This window comes from Pygocentrus nattereri, chromosome 3, assembly GCF_015220715.1.
Source record: "Pygocentrus nattereri isolate fPygNat1 chromosome 3, fPygNat1.pri, whole genome shotgun sequence".
NCBI lineage: Eukaryota > Metazoa > Chordata > Actinopteri > Characiformes > Serrasalmidae > Pygocentrus > Pygocentrus nattereri.
Genome location: NC_051213.1, coordinates 3163508 through 3174581, shown reverse-complemented (window position 1 = coordinate 3174581; position 11074 = coordinate 3163508). Strand labels below are relative to the sequence as shown.

Genomic DNA, 11074 nt, shown 5'->3' with positions numbered 1-11074 from the left:
GCACGTCCACTGTGAGAGACATAATCTAAAAAAAATACGGAAATCACAGTGTATCATTTTTAATAATTTATTTGTGTGTTACTGCTGCAAATAAGTATTTGAACACCTGTGAAAATCAATGTTAATATTTGGTACAGTAGCCTTTGTTTGAAATTACAGAGGTCAAACGTTTCCTGTAGATGTTCACCAGGTTTGCACTGCAGCAGGGATTTTGGCCCATTCCTCCACACACATCTTCTCCAGATCAACCAGGTTTCTGGGCTGTCGCTGAGAAACATGGACTTTGAGCTCCCTCCAAAGATTTTCTATAGGGTTTAGGTCTGGAGACTGGCTAGGCCACTCCAGATCCTTGATATGCTTCTTACGGAGCCACTCCTTGGTTATCCTGGCTGTGTGCTTTGGGTCATTGTCATGTTGGAAGACCCAGCCATGACCCATCTTCAATGCTCTAACTGATGGAATGAGGTTGTTCCCCAAAATCTCGCAATGCATGGCCCCGGTCATCCTCTCCTTAATACAGTGCAGTCGTCCTGTCCCATGTGCAGAAAAACACCCCCAAAGCATGACGCTTCCACCCCCATGCTTCACAGTAGGGATGGTGTTTTTGGGATGGTACTCATCATTCTTCGTCCTCCAAACACGGCGAGTGGAATTAAGACCAAAAAGTTTTATTTTGGTCTCATCTGACCACAGAACTTTCTCCCATGACTCCTCTGGATCATCCAAATGGTCATGGGCAAACTGAAGATGGGCCTGGACGTGTGCTGATTTAAGCAGGGGAACCTTCCGTGCCATGCATGACTTTAAACTATGACGTCTTAGTGTATTACCCACAGTAACCTTGGAAACAGTGGTGCCAGCTCTCTTCAGGTCATTGACCAGCTCCTCCCGTGTTGTTCTGGGCTGATTCCTCACCTTTCTCATGATCATTGATACGCCACGAGGTGAGATCTTGCATGGAGCCCCAGTCCGAGGGAGATTGACAGTCGTGTTTAGCTTCTTCCATTTTCTAATAATTTCTCCAACAGTTGATCTTTTTTCACCAAGCTGCTTGGCAATTGCCCCGTAGCCTTTTCCAGCCCTTTCCAGCCTTGTGGAGGTCTACGATTTTGTCTCTGGTGTCTTTGGACAGCTCTTTGGTCTTAGCCATGTTAGTAGTTGGAGTCTTACTGATTGTGTGGGGTGGACAGGTGTCTTTATGCAGCTAACGACCTCAAACAGGTGCTTCTAATTTAGAATAATAAGTGGAGTGGAGGTGGACTTCTTAGAGGCGGACTAACGGGGCCTCTTTGAGGGCCAGAATTTTTGCTGATTGACAGGTGTTCAAATACTTATTTGCAGCAGTAACACACAAATAAATTATTTAAAAATCATACATCGTGATTTCCGGATTTTTTTTTAGATTATGTCTCTCACAGTGGACGTGCACCTAAGATGAAAATTTCAGACCCCTCCATGATGTCTAAGTGGGAGAACTTGCAAAGTCGCAGGGTGTTCAGATACTTATTTTCCTCACTGTATGTGGACATCTGCAAGAAAAATCTGTGCCCTTTAAAATAAAGCTCCCAAAAAAGCAGTTCACTGAAGACCTTTTTCAGATTTTACTGTTTTATTCACTCGAAATTCTGCAATGAACATCAAATTCACAATAATATGAACAGGTTCGGCAACACTTTTCTGTTGAGTGACTGAAGAAGAGAGTTTTCTCCCGTTCGCTTTGGTGAAAAGGTGACGTTTCTGTGCGAGTGATGGAGGATCAGTGAGAGTCAGTTTCATCAAAACACGCCGTAGAGATCCCGCAGTAAACAGAAGCTGAATATTTACACAGTGCAAATGAAACTCTTTACCGAGTCCACACAACACAGCAAAACATTTAAAGATCACTGTAAATACATTCTGTACAAAATAAATGTCATTTTCCGCCGTTTCTCTGAAATCTGATGAGTGCTTCATTGTGGGACTTTTGTTTCTCTTTCCATCCATTATATTCCTATGTAAACTCCTGAATAATTACAATAATTCAACTATTATTTAAAGCAGTCACATTGATGACTGAGGCCTCGCCCACATGTAGCTGAACATTTTTTAAAATGTGCTTGCGTTTTCAGAATATGGCACCGGCAGTGCTTTCGGAAATCTCTCCTTTCATGCGAGAACCAACTCAAAAACGCTTGCGCGAGCACGCCAGCCCAGTAGGGGGCGACAACACCCTATAACATTTGATATTCCTAAAGGCCACATGTTACAAAAACAGTAGGCTGTGATCTGCATGGCTTCAGATGTCCATAATTCTGTTTCACACGGATTTAATGCTCACACTCTGCCAGAAAATAAAAGCTGAAATAAGCAGAAGAAGACCTACCACTATCGGCGCGGCTAAACTACCATCTCTGAAGCGTCCACGCTGTCCTGATCAGGCAGAGAAGCTGAGCTTTTCTTGTTATTCTTCCCATTTGAATTATGGAGTTATGATTTAATGGGAATCACCCAGTCATATTTCTGTAGAATCAGGAATGAGGTATTTTTAATATTTGCCACATTTACAAGAACATTACGCTGTGATGCCACTACAGATTGGTGAAAATTAAAGCCAAATTCAATTATAAACAGCTTATCAACTCCCAATTAGTCTCTAAACCGCAGAGCAGACAGACGCAGCCCAGTCACCAGACAGATTTCTGTGTGGTCAGTAAACTGCTATGAACATGCACAAAAGCTGCTCAGCCACATGGACAAGAAGGATTTCAAAAATCCCTTGAAAGCATGAAGGAAAGCGCCCTGTCTGTGTGGCAGGGAGGTCAGGATCCTCACAGGGAGGCCTGTGAGCTCCTGTAACCAGTACCAAATTCCATGTATGTGTAAGCCTCGCTGGATTATAAATAAATATATAATAAAGCTTGATTCTGATTCTGAATTACATTTTCAAAAATATCTGGACACGTGTGGACGGCCTGAGAGGAAACCTTCCCTCTGATGTCTCATCTGTAAGGCGCTTGGCTTTGGCGTCCTGAATTCTCGCCTTTTGCTGTTTTTGCAGTTGTTTCATTAGATCTGTGTTACTGAGAGACGTATTTGTGAGGAAGACGGTAACATGCTGATACAACAATGTAAATAATGTCACCAACGAAGCCAGAAGTGATGCATTTTAAACATCTTTTTAAAGTTTCTTATTTCCATGTCATCTGTAATAAACGGATGGCCGATGGCAGTCAGCTCTACTGGGTTTCTGTTTCTTTGCCTGTGGTCTGTTGGAGGTTGGATATGTTGAACAGACTGATTTCCCTCGTCCTGCCTGTGGTTGGGAGGTTCTCCTTTGGTATACAGTATGGTCGTGGTTGGAGTTCATGGTCTCTCGCTCCCTCTCTGCTAGAACTCCATCAGAAGTCTGTTTCTCTCAGATTCTGAATAAAGTTAAAAGTTCTGTTCAGTTCTGTTTTAGTCATCAGTAATGGACAGCATGGGGGGGGGGGTGTAGGTCAGGAGGTCATCAGCAGTGGACATGGACACAGACTCTTCAGAAAACTGGTAAGACTGTAACTATCAAATGTTTATAAATTCCAATAAGACAAATCTACCCAAATTATCCGATTTTAGATTTTTTTTATTTGACCATCTGGTCATCTTGCATTTGCTTAATATTTTCAGGAAGTCATGACGCCCAAGAAACTGTGCAAAGTGTTAGGTTTGTATCTTTATTATTCTTCTTCTGAGATTTTAGGGGTTTAAAATGTGGATGTTTCCTTCAATTTTGCCTTAAAATCAGTGCTGTGGAAGAGGGTGCAATATTTGATGTTATCATTTTTGAACATTTGGTGCCAAATGCATGGAATGTCCAGGGATTGTTCTTTGGATTAAGGTGTGTTTAAATATAAATTGGTTCGTTATTTTCTAAAAATCTATATTAAAAAAATTTTGCACTTATATATGTAGTTCCTGTTTCTTTTAAATATATGTGTGCTGTAAAATGTGTATTTGACCATTTAAAAATATAGTTTGGCTTATGATACCAACTTCATTTTCCATGTGCTACATTTGCTACATCTTGTTCATTGAAATGTGCTCTGATATACTAATTTTAGTCAATTAAGCAGAATTTGTTTCCCTAAATCAAAAATCTTCATAACTGTACATCTAATACCACTGGTAAAAATTAGGAAAAAGAGTACTGTGATGTGAAGAATGCCACAATTTTAAAGATTTATTGTGCTTCATTGTCAAGATCAACAAGGTTAAAATAAACCTTTTTTAACTTTAAAATTAACCTTTTTTCCCAGATATTCAACACAACATAAAATGGTAAACATCTTTCTCTATATCATCAAATTTTGGTAGTAAAATCTAAATGAAATAGCTTAAACCAGAGAATAAGTCCTGAAAAAATTTTATGCATGTAGCATCAATGTTTCAAAAGTTATGATGTTTGTACTTTTTTCAATAGCACTGATTTTAAGGCCACAATCAATATTTAAAATTTTGCACAAATGTTTCATGCACAGTAGCAGTTATATATTCTAACATATATAAAATATTAAGCAGTATTGTATTTCTGCTATCAGAACAACGCTGTGTACCACCAATTCCGTCTTTTTTTTTTAACAGAATTTTAAAATCTCATGAAGAATTTACCAAAATATACAACCTAAAGAAAATTTTGTTCCACAAACTTCCATTCAAAGTTAAGAAATGTTTTCCCTTCTCCTAAAGTTTCCATTTTGGAGACTTTTTTGTCACAATATATTCATCTGTGAAATATTAAGCAAACCTGAGATGGTCAGTCGGGTGACCTTCAGTGGTTTCACATGGATTGACGCAAATACTTTTATTGTGTTCAGGAGAACCTCACTACAGTCGCAGTAGTCTTATTTAAGCATAGGCTCTTTTTCCACTCATAAGTGGCAGCTAAGTGGTCAGAGCAGGAGCAGTTAGGCATCGGTGGCCGTCAGTGGACTGGGGGGGCACACAGGGTCCAGGTGCTGGATGGATGATGGGCGGTTTGGGGTTTTCGAGCACAGCAGCACGCTGGAATCTGCTTCACACTTTGTGGTTCTGCTGTGCCATAAAGCTTCTGCCTCGGCTGCCCTCAGTGCCAGACCTCCTCCGACTCCAGGCAGAACCTCAGACTTGACCATGGAAATGCCCGGCTTCACTAGGGGAGCACCCGGCTTCACCATGGAGATTGCCGACTGGTTCAGCTTGATCAGAACGTCCAGGGAACGCTTGCGCCTCTCTTTCATTTCATTGCCTTCTTCATCCATCTCTCCCTCATCCCTGTCTTCCTCTTCCTCGTCTGTCTCCGAGCACCACGTCTCCTCTTTCGCTTCCTTCCTGTCTCCCAGGATGCCCGGCTGCCTAATGCCTTCCACCCCGATTGTCATGGCAACCGCATCCTTCTTAACAGACAGGTCTAAGGGTCCGTCACTCTGGCGGGCCGTCCGCTCCAGCGCCTGCTGGATGTGGGAGAGCTCAGAGCGTATTTTACCCAGGTGGGCCCACAGGTGGCGCTGTTCAGGTTGCAGGGCGGCCTGACGCTCCGCATGGTGGTACTCCTGCAGCGCCGAGGAGAGATCACGCAGCAGAGCGGCCGCACAGCTCTCCATCCCTCTGTTCGTCCCTCGCTCCTTCTCCTCGCCCTGCTCCCTCGCTCTCTCCAAGCCATGGAGGGGGGAGGAGCCAGGGCTGGAGGGGCTGACGGAGAAGCGCTCGTCCAGCCCAGCCTGAGAGTGCAGACTGCAGAAAGAGAGAAAGAAGAGAAGAGAAACAGACAGGAAAACAGAGCAAGAGAGAAACAGTGAGAAAAACAGGCAAACTAAGGCTGCGAGATGGACAGCAGAACAAAAGAGAGGAAAAAAGAAGACAGAAAGGAGTGCAAAAGAAAGTAGAGATGTTATGAAGGAACATGATGCTTTAAAACTCTCAAGGACAAAAAGAATGAAATTCCAATAAAATTTACTTCCAGAATGAAATTCTAATAAAATTTATTTCCAGAATGAAGTTCTAATAAAATTTACTTCCAGAATGAAGTTTAAATAAAATTTACATCCAGAATGAAATTCTAATAAAATTTACTTCCAGAATGAAGTTCTAATAAAATTTACATCCAGAATGAAGTTCTAATAAAATTTACTTCCAGAATGAAATTCCAATAAAATTTACATCCAGAATGAAATTCCAATAAAATTTACTTCCAGAATGAAATTCCAATAAAATTAACACCCAGAATGAAATTTCAATAAAATTTACATCCAGAATTACATTTCAATACAATTTACATCCAGAATGAAATTTTAATAAAATTAACACCCAGAATGAAATTCCAATAAAATTTACATCCAGAATGAAATTCCACTAAAATTTAAATCCAGAATGAAGTTCTAATAAAATTAACATCCAAAAGGTTTATTAGAACTTCATTCTGATATTAATTTTATTAGATCTTCATTCTGGATATTATTCTGGATTTGAGTGTTCATGGTTCCATACAGAACCCTATTCTGTACAAAAGAACTTTTGAAGAACCCTCATTTTTAACTGTGTAGTTGATTCCAAATCAAACGTCTATGAGAGTGAAATAATCTCAAAAAGCAAAATAATCAAGCCACCAAACGGAGAATGAAGAACGGTCCTATAAGGCAGATCTTCGATCTTGTGATGGCACAGGGTGTCAGAAACCACTGCAGCAGGTTTATGCATGCAGTTAGCACCGTGCTAATTGGTGGGGTATTAGCTTGTTAGCTACATTAGCCTCATAGCTCCCGTTTTTAAACTAAAGTAGTAAATTAAAGAAGTGATTGGCTGCACGTTTATTAATGAGGGTTCGTTATTAATAACGTCTGCTCTTGCCTGCTGTGCAGGAGAAGTCGGTCGGCTGTAATGGTGGCAGTGGGCGTGGCCCGGTCCAGTGGAAAGGAAAGCAGTGTTTTCTTCTCGACTGGTGCATTGTGGGAGTCCACAGCAGCCGCTGCTCTCTTGGCTCCCTGCTCTTTAGCATCGCGGCCCGGCAGCCTGTCTGTGGACGAGCGGCCAGGAGAAGTCCAGGCTGAGTTTGAGGTCTGCGGGTTTGAGGGTCTCAGTGCTGGAACCTTCCACATGTTGAGTTTGGGTGAGTATGTGGGGGCAGGTGTGTCTAGAGACACGCTGGACTTCATCGGTTTAGCTTGATCTCCTGCAGGGGGAACAGAAATGATGAATTAATTAGATCAAAATATACAGTGTAGGTTCAAATATTAGAAACTAGAGGCTAAGAAATTTGAAAATTAATTAATTATATAAATTAAATGAATGACTTTGTGTACAGCAACTCCCAGAGCCTGATGAGTAAAGAATCATTATTGATATTACTATCACTGTTTAAAAGTTTAGACTCACTGTTTTATCAATATGAAGCAAATTTAGCTGTAAATAAATGTTATTCTAATATTCATGTTGTATGCAATGTCTGAAAATCAGTATGAAAATGTAAATACAAATTAAGAAATGTTAGTTTTACAGAGCTGTGAAAGATTCTACAATGACAGAGAAAGCTGTACAACATCCAGAATGTTCTAATAAAGGTCTAATAAAATTAATATTAGAATGAAGTTCAAATAAAATTAATATCTGAATGGTGTTCTAATAAAATTATTATCAGAATGAAGTTCTAATAAAATTAATATCAGAATGAAGTTCTAATAAAATTAACATCCAGAATGAACTTCTAATAAAAATTAATATCTAGAATGAAGTTCTAATAAAATTAATATCAGAATGAAGTTCCAATAAAATTATATCCTTTATATATCCTCTATTCTATCCATATACTGTAATGGTCATTACAATCAGTTCTTGTTGTTGCTAAAATACTTTAAACATGGAATAAAACATCTGAAAATGTGGTTTGGTTTCTAGTATTATTTCTTTACCACTTGGGTTCTTGTAATATCTGAATCTACAGTATACTCTGTAAATTATTGCTGTATATTAAATAACAATAAATGATTAACATGCCAGTTGTTTCTAGGCATTTCAGTAATGCGTATATATAGTGTATGTACAGTGAGGTATAGCGGTTGTTTTTTTTTCAATATGTTAAAGACAAATTAATAATTGTCCACTAAAACGGGCAGAAAAGGGCCAAATAATGAGCAGTGGTGTTGAAGCTTTTGCCTTCCACTGTATGTGTAATGGGACAGTGGAATGTGTGTGAGACCCAGATCCAGATGATTAATAACAATAACGAATGATGTGCTGATTACCGAAGGTGTGCTCGCAGAGGAAGGGGTAGTAGAGTCTCGGAGAGGTCAGCAGCGTGCGGTCCGAGTGTGTGTGAGTGTGCGTGAGCTGGGCCGCCGACGCCAGGAAGGGCAGGGGTCCGATCTGAGCCGGGCCGGTCGCTGTGGTGACGGTGGCTGTGTTGGCGGCGCTGAGGGCAGGGTTAAGGTAGGAAAAGAGTCCAGGGGTGACAGAGGTCAAAGGGTATCCCACCCCCAGCAGTGAGAGATTAAGGCCGGGGGCTTCGGAGCAGTCAACATGACCCGTGGTCAAAGGGGGAGGGTAACAGGGGAGCGACCCAGCGGCCAGAGTGTCCGACTTCGGCTTGGCACTGGCCGTCTGGTTGCTAAGGAGGCGGAACTGTTCGGACAGAAGTGCGGCTGGGCCGGACAGGCACGTTTTGGAAAGTCGGTAATGGCGCAGTTTGGCCTCCACTTCTACTGACCGCGCTCTGAGCAGCTGCTCCTCCAATGAAAACACATCAGCCATCACAAGCTCCGCCTCCTGCTTCGGACTATCGTTGGTCGCACCGTTGACGCTTGTCTCCGCGGCCTCCGATTGGCCCCCTCCTCCCTCGCCGCCCCGCTCTTCCATCTCCGTCTCTTCAGCTTCGTTGAAGCTGAGGTCCAGGTTTTGAGCTTGGATGGAAGCATCTTCTGCCACAGTGTCCCCTTCTGGCGTCTCCTTAGCCGGACTGTTACGAGAGTTCAGCGCCCCCTGCTGGAGCCGCAGGTGCTCTGAATGGAGCAGGTTGCCTTTCTTATAAGGCCAGTCGGACTCTATAAGCAGAGAAAGGGAGTTTTTGCACAGGCTGTACTTCATGTGGTTGTACAGGTGTGACTTCTCCATGCAGGTAAATGGACACTGGAAGCATTTGTAGTTGTACGGCTTGCCAAAGGGACGCGGGATGTAATGCGGCTTCTTGGGCTTCCGCTCCTTGTGCTGCTTACAGCCCGGAGGCACTTTGCACTCCTCTTTCGGCATGGTGGAGGAAAGACAGTGGGATGCAGAGGGTGGAGTGGCAGGAATAAACGACTGTAATTGCAGTGTTTTTCTGGATGTTGGTGGGATTGGGTTTGTCAAATGTTTGGGCAGTCTGATCCGGGACTGAGTAAAAAAACATCCATCAGATTTCACACATTCCGGCAACAGCTGTGAAGAAAAAATATATAATAAATAATAATCATTTAAAAAGTTGTCTATGGTTCTATACAGAACCTTTGCATAGCACTGAAAAGTGTTCTGCTGTCGTACACAAGCTTGACATCGTGACAATAGAATAACCTTTTTTGGTGATTCATAGAACAATTCTTCATCAATCTGAAGAACTACTACACCATGCTAAGAACCATATAAGCATGACATGTTTCTTTGAGTGTTTATGGTTCTATATAGAACCATTGTCACTACTAAAGAACCCTTGAAGAACGATCTGTTTAAAAGCGTACAGAAAACACTTTAAATGCACAATTACTGTTTATGTGCTGAACATCCTGAGGGATAGATACACACACACACACGCACGCACACACACACGCACACTCACACATACACACTCACACATACACACGCACACACACACACGCACATATATATATATTTCACTGCTGTTGGAACAAAACCTTGTATCTCCAAAAAGGTAACTTTACAGGAGAAGGAAAAAACATTCTCAACTTTTCATTAAAGTCCATGGATAAATAATTTCTTCCAAGTAATTTTGGACCCTTTCTGTTGGTCTGTTCATCATGAGATTTTGAAAGATTATAAAGGGCTGCTAACCTTTTTCAAATTATGTCAAAAAATGAAAAAATACAAAAAAGAAGATACAGGGTTTTGTGTTATTTTACGATGTGCTATTTTCACTTAGAAAATCAACAAACCTTGCAATTCGACCTTTCAGACATTTACATTTGACTAGATTTACATTGTTTGTACTTTGGGGGTTCAAAAAACTCACAGTACAGCAGTCAGTCTCAACTATTACTGTGCAGCTGAAACAAAATCAACTAAAAATAGACTAAACTTAAACTAGAATGAGATAAAACTAGACTAAACCAAACTAGAATAAATTAAAACTAGACTAAACTAAAACTAGAATAAGGTAAATCTAAACTGAACTAGAATGAACTAAAACTAGAATAGGGTAAATATAGAATAAACTACAACAAGAATAAGGTAAAACTAGACTAAACTAGACTAAACTAAAACTAGAATTAGCTAAACTAGACAAAACTAAACTAGAGGATGAACATAGTCTAAAGTTTACGCAGCACTCTGTGTGTTTCTATGCTATGAGTATGTTTATGTGTATACAGGGGTGGGGGTGTGTGGTGTTTTTGGGGGGCTGGTGATGGTGGGAGGGTTGTTGCCACTAGCCTGTCTGGGGGGGTTCTGGTCTGTTCTCACTCTACCTGCCATCCTTCATTACTTCCAGCACACATACACATACACACTCACATGCAGCCTGGTGTGTGAGTGTGTATGTGTGTGCGTCTCTGGGGGGCTGCACCTGTTCAGTAGCTGCAGGTTTTGGTGTGCTGTTCGGCAGGACCCCGGAGGTCGGTTATCGGCGCCACGCGGAGCGGACGAGGGATGTGTGTTTGTGTGTGTGTGTGTGTGTGTGTGTGTGTGTGTGTGTGTATGTAATGAGGGTCTGAACCCACAGGGCATCATTAGTGAAGGGATGTGGGTCAGGGCACATACAGTGTTCTTAAACCCCACCCCCCCGCCCCACACACACACACACACACACACACACATTTCCTTTCTTTAAATGCCCCCGTTATCTCTCCTTTCATTAAATACCCCAGCTCTATCACTCCCTCTC

The 11074-nt window shown here is 41.6% G+C and overlaps 1 protein-coding gene across 1 annotated transcript in view; it reads right to left on the bottom strand.

Annotated features, from left to right (window-relative positions):
- Positions 1-1590: 1590 nt before the first annotated feature.
- Positions 1591-11074, bottom strand: part of prr35 (proline rich 35) — a 20574-nt gene continuing 11090 nt past the window's right edge. The window contains exons 3-5 of the mRNA XM_017687264.2: positions 8232-9399; positions 6841-7162; positions 1591-5727 (exon numbers count right to left, since the gene is read on the bottom strand). Coding sequence (XP_017542753.1) covers positions 4923-5727; positions 6841-7162; positions 8232-9231 — 2127 coding nt within the window. The 5' untranslated portion in view covers positions 9232-9399 and the 3' untranslated portion in view covers positions 1591-4922. The remainder of the gene's footprint in view (positions 5728-6840; positions 7163-8231; positions 9400-11074) is intronic.